The following is a 26,888-nucleotide window of genomic DNA, read 5'->3' as shown; positions in this document are numbered from 1 at the left end:
AGTTCTGCCTCTCTGTTAGCGATCCCTTGTCATTTAATATCTTGCTGTGCCAAAGTTTAAAAGAAGTTGGCTCCCTACATGTTCCGTAGCGAAATTGTACGCAAATTGGTGCTTTTTTTAGTTTCAAAACTTGGAAAGTTTTAATTTTTGTATTTAACGCTTTATCAAAGTCTGTTTTTAGTAAAAGGGCTTATAGGTGTTCGTTCTTTCCGCGCGCAATACGAGATTGGAATAATAGAGAATTGTGAAGGTGGTTCGACGAACTCTCTGTCAGGCACTGAAATTGATTTGCAGAGTACCCATGAAGATGTAGATGTAGATTTTATGCTTCAGAGCTATAGTTATTTGGAGAAGTATGTTTTTAGGTCGGTTAATGCCCCAAAGCACATGTGTCAAGAGCTAGCCATCAATGGTTATTTTGACATGTTGAAGTATGGATGCAAGGGTGCTAAACGGTTAGCTTATATTAAAAGGCGTACTCAACTTAATGTTGCAGTTACAGCTACACAGAAAATATCAGGCAGTAAATTTTATAAGGTGTCTATGGTAAAACTGTTCAGCCCGGAGAAAAAGAAACGACCTGCACACTAATGTGTGTACATTTTAAGGTACCACACTGCTCTTACACACGTTACACACTGTACGTTGTAATACACAATATTTTCAATATTTCATTATCATGCTATTGTCATTGGTATTTCCTGAGACAAAGATAGTGGTTACATTAGTGGAAAATTGGTGGATAAGTTAGCTTAGTATCTTTGACAACTTTACTTGCAAATGGCCACACCATTGTTAGTAACTGCATATTTGTTTTAAATCACATTCTGATAATTGAGTCTCCGGTAAAAGAAGGAGAATTTCTAATGTCAATTCAACTGATTGGACGCAGGAACTTTCTAGTATGAAAACACATCCCCAGGGTTCACATTTGAAAATCTCTGCAGAACGTCCAATCCATAATTCACGTTCTTCTCGAGAGCATGTAGCGCTCAAATAACGGCTGTCGGATTTCCTTCACTTCCTTTTGCCGTGCCCTCGGTTTAAGTGCATTGTTGTTGTCAGAAACACTGAAATCGTGGCTAGGCGAAGGATAAGATGCTCACCAGTACGGGGAACAGCCGTTGCATGATGTTAGAAATGGTGTTCTGTACTCGAGTCAGTTTTATTTGCTCATCGCTATTTGCCGATTCCATTCGTTCCTCAGTATTGCTGTTAGCAGATGGCGGATAAGACTAACATTTGTCCGTAGTTTATACATCTTCGTCAGAATGTAGTTTACACAACATCAACGTCAGGAAGAGTGCCTTCATGTTCCTGGCGTGTTTAACATTGGGACACTGGAGTAGTCGCCCTTATAATTGAACTGAATGCACACTATGCATCTGTAATATATTGACCGTTACTCGGCATTTGTGCTCTGACCGCAGTAGTTGCCAAATTAAATGGAACAAACCGACGTTTCAAGACATGACAAAAGACAATACTTACTATGTAATATTACATCGCAACATCATCTATTAAAAGTTGTTGATTTGTTGCTGCTCTTAAATTGATTAAAACGAAAGAGGTAACGCTTTAACTTAATAGGAACCTGTCATACGTACAATGATAAATGTCTGGCGGGTATTTCGCTGGTGATCAGATTTTCAAGCAGCTGTTTCTTCGGTGGAGGCTCTCCTATTGAAAGGCGAAAGTGGGACCTCGTTAAATGCTGTTCATTCTTCTTGAAGGGCTGTTGCAGTGTAGAAGAGAAATGTGCTCCGGTTTCGTTACCAGATCGCTATTTTCACGGCTGAAAGGAGATCAGTTCTATCACAGTTTCACCAGAGCTATGAAGCCATTATATTATGTGAGCAAACCGCTCGGATTGGCTCCTTTCGGTTTCAATGGCAATTCAGCGAAAATAACGTCCTCCCTATATGAAAGGTTGTACTGTTTGCTTGTGTTAGCGGCTGCCTTAGTGATTATCGCACTGGCAGGTGCTGACCGTTTTCAGTCTCGGAATATTATATCCACTATAAAGGTCGGCAACATCACCGAAATGTTGGTTGTCACTTTCTCGTGTGCTCTGATTCTTACGAAGTGCTGCGTTTCCAGTCACAAGAACATATCACGTATCGTGGAACAGATCATGCAAATTGACGGAGTAATTTTGATAGAGCGGAAAAGGGAGTATAATCGGTCATTTAGAATACTGGTTCTAGAGTTAGTGGTGGTTCTGCCTTCTGCTCTACTCTTGTTCACAGCTGATATTGTGGTTTGGGCGCGATCGGTAAGGAACTTCCAGGTGTGGTCTTCGCTGATGGTGTATCCGTATTACGGAGTGATCATCACGTCAGACTTGCAGTTTTGTAATCTGGTGCTGTTGATACGAAAGCGTGTAGTGATGCTCAACCGACGACTTCTGGCGTTGTGGCACCGGACTGGTGCAGCCTCTGTGGTGGGTCAACAACCACTCATGGTTCACGGCATCGCTCCGTACACAGGATATCTTCCAGGTTCTTTTCTCTGCAACACAAAGGTGAGAACCAGCGATGCTATTCTTACAACACTTACAAAAGAAGAGTGCTGTGGTGTAAATTTTCCGGAAGCTATTGTGGCAGTAAGCTAGGAAGCTACTACATCTTACTACTTTAATATTTTGTGAAGTGTGTTTTCTCAGTTGCTTTATTGAGCATCTAATAGTATAAGGTTCATAATTATTCATTACTATAGTAAATGCGTAAGGAAAAGATTCGAAATGGTTTCTAAAGATTAACTCATTTGTGAAATTAGTAACTGTTGTTCATCAGAGCAGCTTCTAAAACTCCCTTATCGTCACAATTGCGAAGACTGAGTTGCCTGTGTTGATTAACAACATAAGCATTCTGGTACGAATAGACTTGTTACTTTACAAACACCTATTCGTTACATGGCTCCTTCTCATACGCCACCGAACAGTAGTGGAACAGCTCAAACAGAAGTGACGCTGCCGTGCAGCCCCTATATGCCACACGAATACTCTTGCATTGTTGACACAGTAGTGGTTGCTTTCGCTATTATTGATTCAAGTCTTAATTCTCACCAGTGACGTGTTGCGATTATGGCGAATAAGCTAAGTGTGTTTCACCTTGCCACAACTGAAAACTAAATTTCATACTTTTTTTGTAATAAAATATATTTAAAGACATAAAAGACACAACATTCTAATAAAATTACAAGCTACTCAATAACATAAATTGCAAATAATCATGAATAATGCTAAATTATTCTTTAAACCTCGAGAGAGATTACTATTCATACTCAGAAATCAAAGCAAAATGTATAAAACACATTATAGAAAATCCTAGTTCAGTAAAGGCAATCTGTGAATAAACGAGGATATTAAGATTTACTTTCTGAAGTAGTCTAACGAATGTACAGTGCAATAGATAAATTTTCAAGTGTTAAAGTTTTTTTTTCTTTTTGTACTCATATATATAAATGCACTCACAGAATCGCATATTTTTGTACTTTCTTTACAAGTAGCTAGCATAATTTCTTATGAAAAATTTACTTCCACATTATGCAGATTTCTCAATAAAAAGCACTAAATACATTTATACTCGTATTATAATCAGATGAGTCATACAGTTCTTCATTGTATTTAATACATCATGCAAATTAAGAACATTTAGTCACTCCTTATAAATATTGTGTTCGTTTACTGTACAAATATTACATCACATGCTTCAAAAGCTACCAAAAATTTGGCGCTAAATACAGGCTTAGTGATAGAGAAAATTCAATCGTGATTAAGAAAAATCAACAGTGTTTACTATACTTGCACTTCATGTCAACCAAACGACCCCAAGATACATAAATTACAAATAACCACAGTAAATGAAAAATATACAATCAGTGAACATAAATTTATTTTGTGGCACATTCTGACAAACCACTGGCAAGGAAAAAGAAATACTTTGAAGGAGAAACACACGGGGTAATGAGATACAGCGTCAGAAGCTTGTAACTGTTTTCGAGGGGCGATAGTGCATAGCAACAACTTTTAAGGAAAACATTCAATACGCTACCCCGTTTCTAAGTTATTTAGCGCCAAAGTAAGCCAATCAAGTCGTTGCACTCGCCAGTTCAAGCTCTTCCACGCACTAAAATGCGATAACCCTCAGTCGTCAATCGGCCCTTGAGCTACCACTTGTTTAAATGCCTATTTGAGGGTAACATGTGCCTCTGTCGGAAGAGATAAATCTAAGCTAGGTGAGCAAAAGGTACGTTTGTTCGGTTTGAGAGAACTAAACGAAGAACGAGTTTGGCGACACTGTCTCTCGCACGATGCTTAAATATGCACTCGTGGCGACCAGGCTGACTAACGTCAAGGCACAACATACCGAACTCTTTTCCTCACAATGATTTCTCAGGACAACCTGCCATGCGGCACCTTTACAAGCTTTACAGACTGTTTTCGACCACCCTGTATACAGGATACCTTGTATAGGATTGAATTCGTGGTGGTTCATCTCCATTACTTCGATGCACAACTGGTGCACTTGATTTGAAGGAAATAAACAAAAGAAAAACTTTCTCTTCTTTTTAATCTCTCTAGTAATTCTGATCACCAGCACCTCAGGCGTAAATATTTCGGTGTCAGGAAAGCTGAGGACGACGACGGGAACCTCGAATTAAGGGTCACTGGCGATGAGCTGACCTTGTCTATACGCTTCCAACATACCTCACATATTATGGATCTTAGCGGCAGTGTGAAAACCTCTTTCTGATAACTCACATGCTTTCATGAACTCGTGTTCCTTTGCCATTTCTCGGTATCCCTCACCACCATGCTGACACCATGTGTGAGGAATGTAACAGGCGCTTCCACAGCCGGAGCTCAAACACACACTCCGACGAAGCATCAATCAGTCAATTCAGTGCCACAGTTAATTTCTCATAGCTGCTGTACACACTGACACTTACAAGAATGCAAGAAAAGAACTACCCTGGCCCCTTGCCCAGTTTACGAAACAACGGTAACTGATACATCCCTAGCCACAGTTTTTCTTGACACTGAGATTCACAGCCACTACTCAGAAAAATACTGCCCCTCACAAATGCGCAGTCTATAAAATAATCACTTGTATCTATCAGACGCAGATTAATCACGCAGTCTATTGAAATGCAATATAACGCAGCTGAATACTGATAGTTTCGGCAGTCTACAAAGTAAGTAAATTATCGATTCAAACATTTCATCTTCTGTTAATAATTTTTACATTTCGCTAGTTTTTATAGCATACTCAGTTACAGTGCCTTCCCCTATAGTACTCAGCTCAGTGAGAGGAATAAGCTGTAAAGCAAATCGTTTCCCCAATGCCACATATTTTGCTTCCACTGCATTTGAGTGTATAACCTTTGTAATGTGAAACAGAGTGCTATAAAAATTACGGAATTATTATTCCTATGGTACGCATTTTTACTGAACTTTAATCTCCCACATGACATGTGATTATCTTCACAGTTTACCTTCGTCTTTCTTCTTCTCTCTAGTTCTTTTTTGGATCATCTGTAACGGTGATTAAGGCAGATAATTGGTATTCGTTCTGCTGGTGGACAATGAGAGTGTTTTCGAAACTTACTCTCCATTTCGTCGCCAACAATAGTCCCACATGACAGCAAACCAGTAGCCTTGTGTGTTAAACCATTCACGACTTGACAACTTCAAATGATTGTTGACAACATCCTGTATGTCTATTTCCATAATACGTCGTAAAGAGCCTAATTCTCTCGTTGTGCAGTCTACCAGGTTTGATGCTGGTTGATGCTAAGATTTCTACATCTACCTTAATTTCTAAGTTGATTTAGAAATCTTCAGTTTAACTAACATCCACTGCCTTTAGGATGCATTGTGGGTAGTTGATGATTTCAAAATAAATTTACAATCTACCAACTGTGGCTTCTGCATTAGCTTTTCCTAATGGGTAACACAAATTTCGAAATAAATCCTTGCACCATCATCATCTAAATAAACTTTCCTTTGGATCGTGGAGGTAGTCCATATAGACCAATGACCAATGTTAGTCATCTGTCTTCGTTGTTCGGAAATTAGGTATTCAGGAATTACATGATGTATTAATCATTGATGGTGTACAGTCTCAACTTTGTTTTTCATACATTTCATGCGCCAAAATATGCTTTATAGGTGCATACATTGCATTAATTAGCTTATGGGGTGACTGACAATGCACATACTCTATTTATAAGAATCTGGTTTTGTTTATCTGTACAAAACGTCCCGATAAAATACGTAGTGTGTTCTCGTTTTTAATTCTGCGATGTCTTTATACTTATTCCTCATCTTGTTCTAACTTTCTATATACACTGAGAGTGTCTCCGAAGAGGATTCAGATGTATAGTATCTGGTGTGCTGGCGGATAATAACTACACTTACAGAGTGCAGAGAGTAGCTGTAGTCAGCCAAAACAAATACTGCTCATCATGTCTTTCGTGAGACGCCCAGTGACAATATAGAGTCTCAGCTGTTTCCCGTTCAAGCATAATGTTTTTCAAGGGGAATTTTGCACCCCCATTCAACAGAGCAGTCGCACATTAGCCTAGTGCCATATGTGGTTCATGGATATGTATTAAGTGAAGTAGTAAATTACGAATAATAATCAACACTTCAGCAGTGACAACATTGGCATCGGCCAGCACTAAATGCTACCACCATTCAGCACTGCTGCTCAGCTGATGCTGGAGATTTTATTATTTGTGTTTTAGCTATTCTTCTATGCAGATTCGACTCACTGGTAACGCTGGAACGTTGTCAGTGGGTTTCACCAATCACACAGTATGTCTGAAACAGTTGTAACCTTGCCAGCAGCGTCTGCATATACATCCAGCCTCATTCCATCGATCTCAATCTGTAATACTATCACAGCAGACAGGGGAATGAATATTCGAAATATCGTCTGCCTGAACATGTCCAGTGGTTCACAAATGGTTCAAATAACTCTGAGCACTATGGGAGTTAACATCTTTGGTCATCAGTCCCCTAGAACTTAGAACTACTTAAACCTAACTAACCTAAGGACATCACACACATCCATGCACGAGGCGGGATACGAAACTGTGACCGTAGCGGTCGCGCCGTTCCAGACTGTAGCGCCTAGAACCGCTCGGCCAATCCGGCCGGCCCTAGGCCGGATTCGAACCTACGACCGTATCAGTCGCGCGTTTCCGGACTGAGCGCCTTAACCGCGAGACCACCACGGCCGGCGAACGCACAGTGATCCTAGGTGTTATTTACATATGAAAGTCTATTGCGTCCGCCACCTCCTTCTCGTAAATGAACTGCATCGAACGTGATGACCTCGCGTTTCGTAGATGTTGACCCAGCTGGTTTCTTCTCCGTCGGTTGTGAACTCCAACGCTTATGAAATAAATCGTGCATAATAAAGAGAGAAGAAGGTATGTTTAAATTCTAAGCATATAAGAATCGTAAAATGGATGCCATCTAATATTGTTTTATTCCACCAATCCAAAAACTAGCAAAACGATTGCCAGAGTCATTTTATCGTTAATATTCGTAAAAAGACTCCTGGTCAGTAATCATTCATTTCTAAGTACCATAAAAGTTAAAATATGCTTCACACAATCTTCGGATCCAAGTGAGATCGCTCAAATATGTTTTCAGATGTAACTGTAACAATTAATTCCGTCTTTATGCGGTCTTGCAGTTCACACACTAGTTCACGTGTTCTCACCTCGAAAACCGGTCGTAGACTGCCGTGGATTAACACAATATCACTGAAGTGCGTTATAACACAGATTTAATTCACAGGTGCATGTACTATCTCCTCGGAAACCTATAGTAGACTAGTAGTGAGCTATACTAGCAATTTGGCGCATGCCTTACCACGGAGCACTTGTGATTGGTCCAACCTTTCCATCAGTAAGCACTGACAGTAACTGAAATTTGTAATTAGCGTTTCCTGATGGACTGAGTATTATTGAAAGTATTATTAACAAGTACTTATTTCAAGTTGAAACCATCAGCTCGGCTGAAACTGTATATTAATACTTAAACAGTTAATATATATAATAGAAGATTTGATACTTTGCGCTCTGCGTAGTAAGTGTATTCTCACTGTTCTTAGTGGTCCTATATGATACGGCTCTTGCTAACCCGGCCGTTCTCACATTATGTGATCATCTAGTGGAACGTGCGATTAGTCTGTCCCTTGAACTAAGACACCTGCTAGCCTCTCGTAAAAATGTTTCTATACCTTTCATAAAAGCATAGCAACAAAAATGTAGTAAACAATGACAGGAACGTAGCACAATTCTTCCATTCAGGCGTTTAAATTAATTACATTTGAAATCGTTGTTGTGACCTGTGTCTCGCTTTACGTTGCACTTCCTTCAAAATATAGGGTCATGATCAGAAACAGGCCAGTTTATAGAGTTAGTTCCCAGCTGAGTCAAGTTACAAATATCTTTCAGTTTCCCAATTACTGAGGAGGTTCCATGTGTTCTCCACATTTATTCATTTCTGGTGAATAGTTTTCATGTCCCGCTCCTATTAGTCAGCAATCATTCCGCGACTGTCCTCATTGTGTTAGTTAATTTCCTGAACATCCTAGTTCTTCATCAACCCTAACATTGCCTTAACAATGCACATTATGAATCGTCATCGACATTTGAACACACACACTCTCCCTAATAACCAATCTTCTCGTGTGCCTCACTGTTACAGACATTGACAAAGCCATTGTTTATCTTACCACTGTTTATTTTGAACCAATTCATTTTAAGAAACATACCGTAACAATGAAAGCGTAGGCATGAGAACTCGGTGGCATAAAAAGAACATTTGCAGCATTATGTTGGCACAGAATTAACCGCAGTCACCAATGGGTGTCAATGTACACCAGTCAGTTAGTGCCCAGATGTTTACTGAAAAATGGGACGGGTTAAATAGCCTTGGCAACACCAACTGTACAACAAACCCACCATGACTGGTCTATCTTGCAGGTCATTAAATCGGAGACGACGATCGACATAGTGTCAGTGTCCACAACGATGCAGGAGTGCCTGCCAGGGCTCTACACAAGAGCTGATGGACAAACTGAGGCCCTCCTAGCCAACAAACCATCAATTATCCACTGCCAATGACTAGACTAGGATTCTTTTCCCAGATGCCTATACCTCCGTCACCATGCACGGCCGAAGCAGGCTGCCAAAAGTCTGAAACTTTGCTGCCCACGCCAGTTGGACACATCAGCTCGACAGAGCTCAGACACTGTCAAATATTGTTTACCACCGAGGTTATGACGCACCTGGGCTTCGTTGAGCGTAAGAGCTGCTACAGTGCACTCACCAATGCTTTCCTGTCGAAGTCCGTGATCAAGCCACGGAATTCGATAGCGTGGACCGATGCTACACTGTGCCATATCTCAAGACCACGTACTTGTAGCTGCTCCAAGCTTGTTAAAACAACAGTGAGTTTTGTAGAACACCTTCTGTTTTGCTGCAGCCATCTTCTCCTCTGATAGGCTCCTGTAGCCCTGTGCAACCAATGAACTCTAAACGTTCAGGTGGGAGAACCATGCTGACGAACGAAAATACCCTTGTAATACTTGAATCTTTCCCGAAGATATGCTGACATGCTGAGTAATAGGGTATTCTGCCGGTTGTTCATGTTGTTCTGGTACGATATCACAACGCAGTGACAAGCTATCTAGGTATCCTCTTCAAATGTTCCGTGCGACGAGGGAGCAACTGAAGCCGACAGCTAGTCACGCCGTCCCAATATTGCGCGAGAACGACCGAACAACTGGCAGAAGACACTATTACTCAACATCTTAAAGTTTTCTTCACACCTCTGTAGCAGTCAGCGTATCACTTTAGTGTCTTAAAGTTGTTCATATATATATATACTGTTCATCAATCTTCCAGTACTATAGACGTGTGTATCCTTGATTAAAGGCATCCCAAAATCTAATTTTCTTGCATTCACACCAATTTAGTTGAAATGAGCCTCTGGATTGCTCTACCTCTGCAGCCTGGTGTGTATAGCTCCTTATCTGTAATGACTGATGTTTGCACATACACAATAAAGATATCGCGTTCTGGGTACGGATTAGCTCAGAATCAAGACAGGGCCTATTATGAACCTGGGTAGCGGCTTTGCCCGTTTCTCCTTTTTTTTTTTTGAGTGTTGTATGAGTTTCTTGCTATTAACTGAGGAATTTTGTTCTTTGCCCGTTTCTCCTTTTTTTTCGAGTGTTGTATGAGTTTCCTGCTATAAACTGAGGAATTTTGTTCTTTAGACCTGGACACTTCTAGGAGAAGTTAACACTTCATTAAATATGTGGAAGACTATTGTTTCCTTTTTCGATTCATGCATGAGATGAATTTTGTTCAAGTCCTTTCCCATTGTGTGTTAATCAACGTGTTGACAGTCCTTTCTGTTCCCAAACTCTTGGAATACTTTTCTCTCAGGACGGTAAGACACGAACAGTCGACGACGTCGCCGTTTCGGAGGCATTCGTTACCAGATGGAGGACCGTAACTATATGCACTTTGTCAAAGTCAAGGGTTTTTCCCGTTTGCGGACCACACCGTCGGCAGAACCATTCCCTATTCGTCTTAAACATTCCTTACCGCCTCGCAGTCCTGGCACTCGTTGAGAGAATGGCAGTGGTACCAACGCTTTCGCTCTTCAGTTTATAGTGACGTACATAAAATGTCAATCTAAGACTCGAGATATGTATGCCGTCTTATTTTCATATATTAGAAAGCCTTACACAAACCGTGAGACGTACGAGCACCTATCACTTCTTAATTAAGAACTTCGGCAACCATTAATCAGTAGCAATCGCTCATTTCGCCTGTTGGATTTCTATCAGAAGGTTTTGTCTAATAGCAACTAACAGATATGTGGGTGTGTATGAGTGCGATGCCAACTTTTGTTTACAGTTGACAGGTGAAGCTGAGGAGGTGCGGAGACTGCGGCAGGTGCATGACCACCTGTGTGACGTGGCTAAGCTCATAGACGACGGGTACGGCCTCTCGGTGCTCAGCTGCCTCGCCACGCACTTCATCAACTGTATAATTTCTCTCAACCTTTGTCTCTCCATCAAGCTACAGTACCAGGTGAGATAGCATCAGAGAAACAGTGGAGTCACGTGGTACCCCATGGCCAGTCTTTATTCAATGTTGTGTGAGTGATATTATCATTCTGTCATTCATATCCTAAGGGGGGGAGGGGAGGGCGATGGCAAAGGCTGGTATGGTCTCAAGGGCTCGAGTCCTGCCGCAGGCATCAGAATATTAAAATATTGAGAAATGCCAATGAGATAGCTTAGGCACTCTGCAATTAATCCAGACGATATGAAGATACGTCCTACTCCCAAGCCTGAGCAAGGATTTCTGGTCATTTTTCTTTGATAATCAAGTGAGTAAAGTGGAAATCACCTCCCAAGCACACCATAACAAAACCTCCATTTTTAATTTTTAGCCCAAGTGAGCTACATTCTGCAACGAGCAATGTTCTACAACGGCCCACTCACTTCTCATGAGTAGAGAACGAATGAACGAAAAGCGGCAACTACCACTCTCACGTCCAAGAAGGTAAAATCGGTGTGAACCTAGAATTATAGCCAATGGGTGGGAGTTAAAGGCGATTCCCAGCGCCCTAAAAGTGGAACTTGCCGGCTATGGGATGAAATCCTGACAAAAAATCATTGAGGCCAGGTACTCTAGAGGGGGAAGATACGCCATTTGAAACCTTTATCAAAAGATTGGTCCACCCTTTTATCAGGGACAAACTTAAAATATTCACAGAAATATCCGAATGCCCACCAGTATCACAGACAAAAATTTAAACTTTTCTAAATCTGATATTAATGCAAATTATCGGAGCAGATAAGCGATTAAATTCCATGCCTTCTAGGTAGATTTCTCTCTTATTTCCAATAGGGAAACGTCGTCATAAGCAAAAGAACAGTATTGTAATACTACGACGTTCAACAGGGTAGATAAAGTATTGAGTATTTATGTCCTACAATTTCGTTCATCTACAAGAGATTGTTTGCAGACATCGCAGCTGAGACCAGGGAGACAACCCTATTACGATATTCCGTGTTACTAGAAGACAGTAATCTCTATAGGTTGACCATCAACACAAAAAAACGGTGTATACAGTTTCTAGATTGACTGATTAAGTATTAGTCTAAATATCGGTGATATCTGACTGGAATCTAACTGTCAAGTACTCAGAAACAATCCCAGGGAGCGAGTTAAGATGGAACTGCCACATAAATATAGCAGTGCTGAATGTAGATTTTGGTGTTAGAGTCGTGTAACTGGCCCAAGAAGTGAGTTTTAAAGAAACATTGTTAGACAAGTTTTGTGGATTATCCGGTCAGCCTTAAACGTTTATCACGATGGAAAAAGCGAAGAAGAACATATGATTTCAAAAGAGTGTCACTCTTGATGAGGGGTGTACTCATTAAGCACTTCATGGAAATTCATAAGAAATTCTTGCGAAGACTCCACGAGAAATGTAGCAGGCGCAGGCGAGCCAGCGTGCGAAAAGTTCGGAAACCTACGCTCCAGCAACATTCAAAATCTAAGACTGTGTTGAGAAGCATATAGAGGATGTTCATCTTAACTAAAGACATTGAAATATCTCGAAAATTATACATTGGATCGAACAAAATTATAATTGATATTTGGTTGTCTCGGAGAGGGACATCCCCCGATACCACAATCGAATAGCCACCATAACCCATGCGTGGGCTGTGGGAGGCAACTTTGACATCTTCCATGCTAACCCCTGACTTTTATTGCAGATTACGATTCTACGGCAAAATCACCATACATCTTGCCTGAAGCATTTTCTTCGTGTCCCCACAGATGGCGCTGTAGTTCAAAGATTAGAAATAGGTATACAGTCGTGATTTATGATACGCTACTCAGTGGTCCTTGAAAATCCAATGGCACGTGAGACACCACGTAAATGCCGCGAGTGTACGACATGCCTGTATTTCATAACCTCTACTTGGAAACCTCGTTCGATACGTTGCATTTCTCCGATGTATCGTTCAGGGGAACTCTCTAAACGCCGCTGTGGCCGTGTAGCTAAGTTGTATAATAACAGGAAGTACACTGTACCGGAGCTCACGTAATGTGCAGATGTAGAACAGTTAGCAGATCTGAATATTCAAATACTTGTTCAGTGTTTATGGTCTGCACAACTACCTATCATTTGTAGAACAGACGCGCAAGTGGACGATGAATGTAGCTTTGAAAGTAGAAAATACTGAAACGATCTAGATTTACACAGAATCTAGAGGAAATACTGAGGCTACTGTTTTCTTGTATCCCGTACATTTTACAGAGGAAGGTCACTCTCGTTCGTTATTTTGCAGGTTTTTTAACGCCTTTATTTCTGATGCCAGCGAACAGACCGGCAAAAGGAGACGGAACAAACGCGTTAATGAAATTGCTGTACTAGCTGCAGTGCATCACAACCTAAGGATAAGCGCCAGCAATTACACCGCAATTCCGGTATGTCCGTAGGTATTACTTTCAGAATACTGCATCGTCATAAGTATCATCTATACCACGATTTCCATGACCGTGGCATGTTATGAACGGGGACGTCAACAGATGCAAGCGACCCCCACGTTATTTGCAGAGGTGCTATTTTTCCGGTGAGTCTTCATTCTCAAACCAAGGTAAACCGGCATAACATGCATTGCTATGGTGTGGACGATCCCCACTGTTTACGCAAACTGACCATCAACGTCCTTTCTCGATTAACGTATGAGCTGGCGTCATGGGGAAGAAACTCACTGGCCCATGTTTTATTGACGGCACGTTGAGTGGACGCTAATATCGAACGGACTTGGAACTGGAACTACCGGTTATATTGCAGTATATTGCCCTGAACATTCGACAACGTATGTGGTTTCAACATGAAGACTACACAGCAGAGCGCATTACGCAGTTGAAGCACGGGAGGCATTAGACCGTGTTTACACTTGTTTGTGGATTGGCAGAGGTAGCCATATTAATGAGCCCTATAGCTCGCGGGATTTCCTTCTGTGTTCCAACTGGTGCCAACAGGCCGGTAAGACATGGCCGACCGCATCAGAAACGCCTGTGCTGACATTCATGCACATGTGCGTCTGTCCTATGTATGGTCAATTGAATAGTGGATTAGTATATGTATTGAATTCCGTGGTACTACGTTTGCACACTTATTCTAATGGGAAAGATAGAGTATCGTTCAGCTCGAGCCAAAGACAACGGCGGCGTGTAGAGTAGTCCGCTGTTCGGTAGGTCTAAGCAATGTTTCGGAGTCGGTCGTTGTGGCCGAGCGGCTCTAAGCGCTTCAGTCCAGAATCGGGCTGCTAGTACGGTCGCAGGTTCGAATCCTGCCTCGGGCATGGATGTATGTTATGTCCTTAGGTTAGTTTGCTTGAAGTAGTTCTAAGTCCATGGGTCTGATGACCTCTTTTCTTAAGTCCCATGGTGCTTAGAGCCACTTTAACCATTTGTTGAATGCAACTTTGTGAATGGGGTTTCCAATTAGAACTTATGCAATACTGTCCTGTCCTAACCTCACAGCATGAAGGTTTAGTCCCCCAAGCCATTGCATATTCAAAGCATGTCGTAAATTGCTACTGTGTACACATTTTTAGTGCTCCGATTACAGCGCAATCTGTGGCGAAACGAGAAAAATGCTTCCGACATTACGAATGTAGGTTTTGCCGTAGAATCTTAACCTCCAATAAAAATTGGATGTTCCCTTTGAAGATTTCAGATTTGTTCCCCTGTAAGTATGCACAATGCGCGGTTGGTGGTCGAGTATGGTATCATTCAATATCGCCCTCCCAGACAAGCAAATTGAAAATATTATTTTTTTTAACCGATGTGCTATTTTCGATATATCACTGAGACTGTAGACCCTATTTACCGTTTCAATGGCTGTGTTAAGAAATCAATCACTTCCTTTTATACTCAGTCTGTAGAAAGTACATGCAGTAAGCAGTGTATTAAGGGTTTTATGAATGCAATTTAACGTGTCACTACTATAGGTTTCCAAAACTAACCAGTGATGGAAATGATGCCGAATGTTACCGTTAAAACGCTAAGTGACATGGATGGTGTTGGCTGTCGTTTGTACTTGCTTCAATGAAACATTTGGTGCTATTTCAAGCTTTAAGTTATCAGAGAAGATTTTTTTCGAAATAATCAAAAACTGATTGTGTCAAGTAGTACAGATAAAGTGGAAAAATATCGACGAGTATCTAACTATGTGACAGTGTTACACTATTAAAAAATTTGTGCTGTAATTTGAGAAACTTCTCTTGGTGCGCACAGATCACTCTAGGAAAACAGAACTTAATATATGAGTTTTGATTTCGAGTAGAGAATCCTCTGTACCCATTTTCAATGTCGGATCTATGAGCTGCACTCAAAGATGTGTGTTGGACTCTTCCTTTGGGGCTAAATGACAGACATGGTGTAATGTGGAAGTAACATCAGAGCAGTGTTACATAGTGAAATAGTCTGTCTTTCAAACCAACGACAGTATGTTTTGCATTAGAAAAATTATTAGGTTTTGTATTCGTTTAAGGAAGACGTTATCAGATTTTGCTTAAAGTTAGATTCGGAATCACGTGTGACAGTAGTAGGGTCTCATAATGAACCGTGTACAATACTAAGACCACACACAACCCCTCTGTGAATAAGTAATCAGTTCCCATCATGCTGTTTTTCTGACTTATTTACTAGCAGAAAGGAAACTGTGGCCTTTGTAAATTTTTACAATAGAAGAGTCAATTCCTCGAAAACAGAAATTCAGTACATCTTATTAGATAGACTAATTAACAAAATCTCGTTAGTAAATCTATATTCAATATTTTTCAGACGGTGACTTGCTGCTTCTTATGTTATATTTTAATATCGATCCGCATTTAAAAGTAACTACATTAGTATACTAGAGGGTAGTCTAAAAGCAAAAAAAAAAAATATTATTTCAGGAAATGAACTTCTGATTACATGAATGGGAAGTAAAACACCTTATGGATGATATTGCCACAGAATCTAAGCTCGTTTACCACCAGACGTAACTCAGGTTATACCAGAGTCTATAAATAAGAAATAAATTGCTCTAGGAATAAAGACATGTAGTACGACCAAACCCAATCTGTATTTGCCATATAGAAGCAACTTTGAAGCTATTTCTGTAACCCACGCGAGTGATACAGACATAGAAACAACATATAACGAGGAAAACGATAATAAGATGAGGCAAAACAAAAAGCGTAGTATGGGATACGATGACGGATGAAGCTTATAGAACCAGAGATCAAGGAGTATAGATAATTTTATGCTTAAAAGATAAGTTGACAATAGACATGGTCACGGTTACAAAATTTTTCAATCGTGTCAGAAAAATATGACTCCGTAAACAACTTTACTCTTTTAAATAAATCACAATAACGCTGGAACTTCGGCAAAACAGTTCACATCATGTACAGGATACACAACAGCCAGAGAATCTTAAACTAAATTATAAATAATCATCGAGCAGTTAACTTCTTAACTGTGAAGTTCCATAAGATTTCTACTTGAGGCTTTTATTTAGTTTTTACATATTATTCAGTTTTGTTCTTTCAAATAACAAGTAAACTTTTTTTAGTTTGCCGATGGTACAAACACTGCCTTAATAACAAGTCAAAACAACGGCTCTGTTTTATGGACTCACTATCTGAAAGAAGCGAAATCTACATAAACATATAATATGGTTCCCCTCCGTTTTCAGTTAGCAGCTAGCTGCCATAAAAATATTATTGGTTGTGCCTTTAGTAGAGGCTGTTGACGGATACAGGGTGAACATTAAGGATACCGACAAACTGTAGGAACCGATTCCTTACTCAAAATGGAGAAAAAACGAATCTATGACCATTTGTCTGGAAATCCATCATTGCCACGATGGATGGCGCTGATGAATTAAAGTTACTCTGACCACGTGCCATGTCTTTAGTCCACGGATGACGATTAAACAGATTGATGATGCCAGTTTTGCTAAAGGTTGCTTCATCGGTAAAGAGAGCTGATGACAAAAATCCCAGAGTTGTGATGGTCTGGTGTAAGAACCATCGACAAAATCTTTCTCGTAAAGGGAAATACGCTGGTGATAATCCTTTCACTCGTTTCAGGTGACAGCGTAAGTAACGGTGCTCATGCAAGATACACATGGTCACACTTTATGTTACACCATGTTGCTGGGCCAATTGTATGGAATTTGTGTACTAGAATTCGTCTCAGTATCCTGCAGAAGATGGTCCTCCAAATATTGTACACGCACAGTTTGCCGCCTCCTTGTACGTTCGTCTGCCTGAAAAAAATGGTTCAAATGGCTCTGCGCCCTATGGGACTTAACATCTATCGTCATCAGTCCCCTAGAACTTAGAACTACTTAAACCTAACTAACCTAAGGACATCACACACATCCATGTCCGAGGCGGGATACGAAACTGCAACCGTAGCGGTCGCGCGGTTCCAGACTGTAGCGACTAGAACCGCTCGGCCACCGCGGCCGGTGTCTGCCTGAAAAGACCCGTATCACAGAAACTCCCTAAATTGGCTTGAAATGTTGTGTAACGTTGTTTGTACCTGTCATGGTACGTGATTTGGTACAGCCTTGCCACTTGTCTGCTTGACCGTACACAACAACAATTTCGGCTTGTCTCCAAACCACTCTGCTGCTTACAGCACATTACGTCTCTCACAGAGCCAGCTATACACAAGGAACACACAGCACGTGGTCAGAGGAACTTTTATTCTTCAGTCCCATCTACAGTGGCAATGATACATTATATTTATCTATATAACTATATTTTTCTAATTTTGTATTTTACACCACAATATATACACTTACGCGTTTACGACAATTCTGATATTAGCTATAGCTATTAAAAAAATATATTTAAAATCTTTTATTTCTTCTGATTATTAGAGGATGATTCCTCTTAGAATTTTCTGAATCATATGAGCATTTTTGTCGTTGTAAATATCTAATTTGTATTCTGGTTTCATTCTTATATGTTATACATGCTTGACGATCGGCACTCAAAAGATCTACGGAACTAGAAGTACGTATAATCAGTCTTCTGAACGTTTCTCTCTGTTATCAACATATACCACGTTAATCTAGCGAAAGAAATAAGGAAAATCCAGTGCGGAACACCGTGCTTAGTTACCGATTTGCGGACATAAGATTGTAATTTTTTTTAATTTTCTTGCGTATTCTACAATCTTGAGGATCTTTGGAGTATAGGTCTAAGGAATAAAGAGATTATCATTACATCCAACTATCTACCTACCTATCAATCTGCCTGTCTACGAATGAAAAATCATTTAAACCCTCGCTAAGTTTAAGTACTTACATCTTATAACTGAACGTCTTACTCCTGTTGAAAAACTTGACATAACGAATACAATCATTCATAAAAGAACTGTATTCAGGAAATACAGCAGTGTATCAAGGAAATAATCTCTTTGGAAACATCCTTATATCTACATTAACAAATTGTAATTAGGGATAAATGGATTTGAGCGTTTTCTTACTTAATTCAAGTCCCGTATAGAAGAGATTTTTATGCCTCATTAAATAGTTCCTACCACAAGAATGAAACAGTATACTAATGCCTTAATTCATGGTAGGAATGGCTGCATGAAATTACTAACAATGTACTTCAGTTTTACCTATTTCGCAGAGACGTAAGAGTGTTTATAGCTTTTATATGATCTAAATTCAAGTAAACCTTGATGCAAAATTTGTGTCTACAAAACTCATTGGGGTGCTGAATCGAGTTCTTTTCGTTCAAATTACGGTCTTAATGCTCGGATTGATCAGTTTATTTGAACAAATTACGTGATTCAGAGCTCAACTGCACAGCTCATGCCAGTGTGGCACCCACATTTATGCCACAAACAAAAACCTCATGAAAATATTATATTAAAGAATAAAATATGATATTTAAGAAGGAAACAAGAAATAGCAAAGTTTACCTTCATTGAGCCTGGTGGAGATGCCTAGAGATAAGAGTATTAAATAGCGCAGAATGTTCACTGAAAGCCCCGTTGTATAGCACAAGACTGTCGTTATACATTTTAACTCAGAATAGACCATGTATGCAAATCGTGACATTGACTTGTGTTGTTTTTTAAGTGCTGCCTTTTGGAATGTTAATGAAAATTATGAACTCATACCTGTGTCATAACTAAAATAGAGGCAATTAATTTGTTGTCCAACTCACATACTGGCTTTACTTTTTTCATGAACATTTCGTCAACCAGGGAAGCATATTAATGGGGGTTATGCAGTCGATCTCAAACGAATGTAACAAGTAGTTCCTTGTGTGATGCTGGAATGCTGTATCTACAATTTAAATATACTCCGTTTTAGTGAATCTGTACCTTTGCCCTTGAATTTAACCAAATGTATAACGTGTAATATCTTAAATCCATAATACGATTTTCACTCTGCAACGAAGTGTGTGCTGATATGAAACTTCCTAGCAGATTAAAACTGTGTGCCCGACCGAGACTCGAACTCGGGACCTTTGCCTTTCGCGGGCAAGTGCTCTACCATCTCAGCAACCGAGGCACGACTCACGCCCGCTACTCACAGATTGACTTCTGCCAGTATCCGTCACCTACCTTCCAAACTTTACAGAAGCTCTCCTGCGAACCTTAAAGAACTAGCATTCCTGAAAGAAAGGATATTGAGGAGACATGGCTTAGCCACAGCCTGGGGAATGTTTCCAGAATGATATTTTCGCTCTGCAGCTGAGTGTGCACTGATATGAAACTTCCTGGCAGATTAAAATTGTGTGCCGACCGAGACTCGAACTCGGGATCTTTCTCTTTCGCGGGCAAGTGTTCTACCATCTGAGCAACCGAGGCACGACTCACGCCCGCTACTCACAGCTTGACTTCTGCCAGTATCCGTCTCCTACCTTCCAAACTTTACAGAAGCTCTCCTGCGAACCTTAAAGAACTAGCATTCCTAAAAGAAAGGATATTGCGGAGATATGGCTTAGCCACAGCCTGGGGAATGTTTCCAGAATGATATTTTCGCTCTGCAGCTGAGTGTGCACTGATATGAAACTTCCTGGCAGATGAAAACTGTGTGCCCGACCGAGACTCGAACTCGGGATCTTTCTCTTTCGCGGGCAAGTGCTCTACCAACTGAGCTATCGAAGCACGACTCACGCCCGGTACTCACAGCTTTATTTCTGACAGAACCTCGTCTCACTCCGCGGAAGGCAAAGGTCCCGAGTTCGAGTCTCGGTCGGGCACACAGTTTTAATCTACCAGAAAGTTTCATATCAGCGCACACTCCGCTACAGAGTGAAAATCTCATTCTAGAAACATTCCCCAGCCTGTGGCTAAGCTATGTCTCCGCAATATCCTTTCTTTCAGGAGTGCTAGTTCTGTAAGGTTCGCAGGAGAGCTTCTGTAAAATTTGGAGGGTAGGAGACGGATACTGCAGAAGTAAAGCTGTGAGTACCGGGCGTGAGTCGTGCTTCGATAGCTCAGATGGTAGAGCACTTGCCCGCGAAAGGTGAAGGTCCCGAGTTCGAGCCTCGGTCGGGCACACAGATCTAATCTGCCAGGAAGTTTCATATCAGCGCACACTCCGCTGCAGAGTGAAAATCTCATTCTGGAAACATTCCCCAGGCTGTGGCTAAGCCATGTATCCGCAATATCCTTTCTTTCAGGAGTGCTAGTTCTGTAAGGTTCGCAGGAGAGCTTCTGTAGAGTTTGGAAGGTAGGAGACGGATACCGCCTGAAGTAAAGCTGTGAGTACCGGTCGTGAGTCGTGCTTCGGTAACTCAGATGGTAGAGCACTTGCCCACTAAAGGCAAAGGTCCCGAGTTCGAGTCTCGGTCGGGAACACAGTTTTAAACTGCCCAGGATGTTTAATATCTTAAATGCTCCTTTATGTGCTATCACTTTCTTCTGACGTGTTATTCTATTTTTATTGACGATGTCTGAACAAGGATCTCCGAAATATTTTGTTTATCAGCTAATCTAGGTATTTATTTTTAGTTTTAGTATTGGTATTTGTTGTTTTAACAACGTAAGCATATTATGATTGACATTTAAGTGAACGAAGCCTTCATACAACACCATTTTTATGAGCTGCAACAATCGTCGAGTGGGATAGTGCAGAGGTTAGCACCCAGGACTCCCATTCGGGAGATAGATAGTTTGAATTCGTCTCCGGCTATCCAGATTTAGATACTCCATGATTTCCCTAATCGCTTCAGCAAAATATCTGGATGATTCCTTTGAAAATGGCACCAACGGTTACATTCCTTATTCTATCGTAGTCCCACATCGTGCTCCATCTCTAGTCACCGCTTTGCCGATAGGACTTTAAATTGTAATTTTCCTTCTGTAATTTCTTCCTTTGAAACATTCATAAATGAAGGTTATTGATGATAGAGGCTATGTGAATGACTTTTCTGTTAATATTTATTTTAGTCGTTGTTTCAACTATGAAACCGTGTAAAGCACTTGACGGCCAGTGTGGCCATGCGGTTCTCGGCTCTTCAGAAAGGAACTGCGCGACCGCTAAGGTCGCAGGTTCGAATCTTGCCTCGGGCGTGGATGTGTGTACTGTCCTAAAGCTAGTTAGGTTTAGGCAGCTCTAAGTTCTAGGGTACTTATGACCTCAGATGTTAAGTCCCAAGTGCTCAGAGACATTAGAAACATTTGTAAAGCACTTGGGCCAATTACCTGAACGACAAAAAAATGTTCAAATAGCTTTGAGTACTATGGGACTTAACATCTGAGGTCATCAGTCCCCTAGAACATAGAACAACTTAAACGTAACTAACCTAAGGACATCACACACATCCATGCGCAAGGCAGTATTCGTACCAGCGACCGTAACGGTTGCGCGGTTCCAAACTGAAATGCCTAGAACCTCTCGCCTACACCGGCCAGCACTTGAACGACACATGGCACAGATTATTTAAGGTTAATCGCTGCCATTCCAATGTCTGCAATAATAGGTGCACTAGCAACTTCGCAATAAGTAGCACTCACGACTCACGAAAATCAGTTGATCACCAACTCAAACCGCCTCATCATAATATAAATCTCGTTCTTGTTTCATGTACAAGCTCTCGTAATGAAGACGATCCACTGCTGCATCGAAAATCTACACCGTAACATAATACTTTGGCATTTCTTTTTTAAAAAAAGTAATGATTGTGCGGCACTGTTGCCCGGGAATAAGTTAGGCCGTCGGGTTGTAAATCTTATTTCACGTGACGCCGTACTGGGCGACTTGCGTGTCGGTGATGATGATGATGAAAAGATGAGGACAACACAAATCCACGATTGGAGAAAAATCCAACCCGGCCGGAAATACAACCCGGGCTCGTTGTATCGTAGACAAACACATAACCACCAAGCTAAACAGCAGGACTGCATTTTTGAAGAAACGCAGAAACTGACGACTGACGTTTATAACATAAATTTTAGAAACATAAAACTATAGAAGCGTACAAATGTTCCCGATAGCCATATGGTTATAATATGGCATTTGTTTACAATTATTCTAGTTCATATTAGGGTGTCTCTGGACATTTTACTTGTTATTGATTTGTCGTCTTCAATGAGAAGACTGGTTTGATGTAGGTCTCCGCTAGACCCTGTAGAAACCGTTTCAGCACCGGAAAACTGCTGCAACCCAAATTCAGGTGAAGCTAATTGCTGTACTCGTCCATTGCTTTCTCTGTTCATTATGTGTCCATCAACCCATTCCCTCCAATAATAAATGACGGTTCTTTGATGTCTCTTAATGTGTCCTATGAACAGAACCCTTGACCTAATCAGGGTTATGCCCCAAATCTCCTTTCTTCCCAGTTCCGCTCGTATTTACTTATTACTCACAATACTAAACTAGTCGAAATGAAAGTCTCGTTAGAGCTGTCTTTCGATAAACTGTCTTTGGATAAACCATCTCTAACTATGCGAAGTATTGGGATTAGCAGAAGTACCTAATAACCACGTATTTATCAGCCAATCTGGGGTATAAATAATTTTATCCGATAACAGCAAGCCAAGTGAGGCAATCGCAGTCGTATGGTCGATTTAAACGCGTCCGCGTGTACACATTATTAAACAAATATTGTAAAGGACATGTAGAGAAACCATCGAAGGCGTTAAAAACAGAGGTGAAAAACTGTATAGTACAACTATATACTTTATCACAATGACTGTATCATTTGGTGTCATGCTAATTATTTTAGTAAAGCTACCTCCATAACTACCTTTATACCTCTCAGATGGTCAGCCTTATGCTCTTATATGCATTAGAATTCGTGCTGCTGTTAACGTCACAGATGTTTAGGATTATGATCACACTATTCAAATTGATTTGGAAATATTAAACTTACGATCATTAATATGATCGTGATATTTTATATAATTAGCATCACAATTTTCCGTTATCATTGTTAATTTGTAACATGGCGTTAAATAATATTGCATGCAAGAAGATACAAGAAACACTGCAATCAATTGCAACCAATGAAATGTCGTGTGACGAGGGCCTCCTGTCGGGTAGACCGTTCGCCTGGTGCAAGTCTTTCGATTTGACGCCAATTCGGTGACTTGCGCGTCGATGGGGATGAAATGATGATGATTAGGACAACACAACACCCAGTCCCTGAGAGGAGAAAATCTCCGACCCAGCCGGGAATCGAAACCGATCCCTTTGTATTGACAGTCTGTCGCGCTGACCACTTTTTTTTTTTTCTTTTATTATCAGATTGACTTGGTATATTTCACGAGAATTCAGACAACCATAGTCAAATCATCATTTAATACTAGCTGCAAAAAGAAAATCAACAAATTAGGTGAAACACAAATAAAACATTTCTTCTGAAGGGGAAGACCAACCCGTTACCCCACCCGTATGCATTTTGGGTGTATATATATACATGCAAAAGAGAGAGAGAAAAAAAATTACGAAAAAATACAACAAGGGAGGGGACTCGAGCTCAGGGAAGAAACAGGAATCACAGGGGAACTTAACCAACCCCTTGACGGTTAAACACAAGAAAAAGCATATTCGCAAAAAGCGTTCGGTATTGTGGTAACCGCTGCCATTTCCAATGCGCAGTTGACAAATAATGGTGAAAAACGCGGGGATCTGGGTCATTACCGCCTTCGATGACGTAATGGACATAGTAACCCAAGAGCCAGACCATCGTGTTCGTTTTCGTCTGAGGAAAATAAGAGATGTCCGGATGTAAAAAGATGTCGTCTGGGAATGCGGTTTCAGGCCCTCTAGTAAGAAAAGCTAATTGACGGCGGACCCAGAGCCAATGATCCCGTCCGCAAGCAACTAGCCTGTGAAGTAAGGTGTCAGTTTGATGACATTCCTCACACTGATCAGTCGGACGAAGGCCAATACGAAAAAGATGATCACCAGTAGGTATCAGACGGTAAATGACCTTATACCACGTTGAAACAATCTCCATCGGCAAAATGGGAAGACTAAGATGAGACCAGACCGTTTTCCATGACGTTGACGGGGAAGCAAGTTCAACAGAAGAAGGGAAACATGCTGTACCCCAACGGATTTGTAGCATGTTGGTAGGAATATGCGTCATAGAAAGTATATCAGCACCCAGAATACCGACAAGTACAAAGTATTCACGAGTGTGCCGCAATTTAGGATTAATCCGTCCAACATCAACAGGAGGGGTCAGACTGGCCGGCCGGAGGCGGGAAAGTAAACGAGAGGTGACTGAATGCGGAGCCCGCGTACAGGTTAAAACATTGCGGCGGGCAAATAAGATGGACGTCTTCACTTTGATATCTGAAAGACCCAATCCTCCAAGCTTCCGAGGCCTGGCCACAACTTCATACCGGACACGGAAGACATGGCGGCGCCACAGAAATCGACTAGACAGCTGTTTCAGCCTGCGGGCCATCATCGCGGGAAGCGGGAAGACCTGCGAAACGTAGTATATTTTACTGAAGACATAGGTCTCTAAGACCCGTGCCTTGTGAAGGAGGCTAAGGGAACGGCGGTCATGTTCAAGGATCGCCCCGTGAACACGACTCGTAACCTCACGCCAATTTAGTGCCGCCATTTTGATCGGATTACGATCCACTATGATCCCCAAGGTCTTATGGCGATCGACAACCGTCGCCCAAGGAATGACGACATGATCAAAGCCTCTCAACGGCAGGAACGTGCATTTGCGATCATTAATGCGAGCACCAGCAAGACCACAAAATGAATCCAAGGTATCCTTAAGCCGCGGTATATCCTCGGCATGTCGTACTAAAACCATGACGTCATCGGCGTATGCACGGACTGCAAAAATTTCCCCCAATATATTCCAGCCACGTAAGTGCATGGTGAGATGGCGAAGTAAGGGCTCTAAGGATAGAATAAAAAGTGACATGGATAAGGGGCTTCCCTGGGGTAACCCCCGTCTGATCGATATCCGGGGGGTAGGGTGACCGTTCACAATCACCGAGACACTGATACCGGTAAAAAGATTAGTTAAGACTTGTCGAGCATCATTATTAAAGCCGACAGCGGTGAGCACTCTCGATAAAAAATCATGGCTGAATCGATCGAACGCTTTTTGGAAATCAAGAAAAAGCAAAGCCCCTGGGATATTAGCGGCAGCCGCCACCGAGATTACATCGCGACATTCGAGAACGGAAGTCAGTATCGTGCGTCCAGGCACACAGCTTTGGTGGGCGGCAATAATGGTATCGAGCAGCTTAGAGAGACGGATATTAATTGCTCGAGCGACAAGTTTACCACTCAGCTACCGGGGCGGACAACTGCAACCGATAACTGATGTCGAATTCAAAGTTCGTAACTAACTCATTTTCGCTTTTCTGATCTTCCCTCATGGTAAGGTGGATTTTACAACACACTTGATGATAAGAACACTGACGGCGAATAACTAAACATAGAAATGTTCTCTTTTCAGGTGTTTACCCGAGATAAAATGGACTCCATGGCATACGTTGCAATAATGTGGGTTGTTGTCCACGTTGGCGGCATTCTGGCAATCACGTGGTCCTGCAGCAAAGTCGCCAGTGAAATCCGCCGCACTGCGGACCTGGTGAATAAGGTTCTGCTGTCGCCAATGGACTACGGAACCACTGGCTCCAGCGTACGTCGACAGCTGAAGCTCTTCTCGCTGCAGCTGCTGCACCGCCGCCTGCGTTTCACAGCGAGCGGTTTGTTCACCATAGATCTTTCCAACTTGTCGTCCATGGCGACTGGTGTGGTCTCCTACCTCGTCATATTCGTACAGTTCAATGACACAGAGATGTCTACCCAAGCTTGCAACTCCAATTAACCTTTTACCTTAGAAATTCCTTACTGACTTCAATCGTGCAAACATGCGCAAAGCTGCGCCTTTGCATATTTAAGAGCCTTCATAGTATGAAATTTAGTTACAAGTGCAGCATAATTTTTTAGCAAAAACTGATCATCGTCGTTCCGCTGCTGACCACTTTATTCATCGGAGATGTGATAGGCGTTGATTTCGCCAATCCATAACCACCCTGCGTGTCATAGCCGGGAACAGATATTCTGTTATCTGTGGATTCCGGTCCTAAGATGTATATATCTCGGAGGAAGCACAGAGATCTGTGTAGCATCACACACACGTTCTAGGAAAATCAGATCATAGGCCGAAATTTGTCGCAAAATATTTAAGGAATGAAGTGGCAGTCGACTCACTTGTTCGATCAAGTGTTCGGTTTTGTTGATCACGCAGCTTTGTCAGGTAGGACTAGCAGAGAAGACAATGACGATACAA

The 26,888-nt window shown here is 41.4% G+C and overlaps 1 protein-coding gene across 1 annotated transcript in view; it reads left to right on the top strand.

Annotated features, from left to right (window-relative positions):
• LOC126267643 (putative gustatory receptor 2a) overlaps positions 1-26,423 on the top strand; it is a 35,140-nt gene extending 8,717 nt beyond the window's left edge. The window contains exons 2-3 of the mRNA XM_049972944.1: positions 10,957-11,133; positions 26,049-26,423. Of these exons, the coding sequence (XP_049828901.1) occupies positions 10,957-11,133; positions 26,049-26,423 (552 nt within the window). The remainder of the gene's footprint in view (positions 1-10,956; positions 11,134-26,048) is intronic.
• Positions 26,424-26,888: the final 465 nt, after the last annotated feature.

The sequence above is a fragment of the Schistocerca gregaria genome, chromosome 4 (genome assembly GCF_023897955.1).
Source record: "Schistocerca gregaria isolate iqSchGreg1 chromosome 4, iqSchGreg1.2, whole genome shotgun sequence".
NCBI lineage: Eukaryota > Metazoa > Arthropoda > Insecta > Orthoptera > Acrididae > Schistocerca > Schistocerca gregaria.
This window is presented reverse-complemented; position numbering and strand designations above follow the sequence as displayed.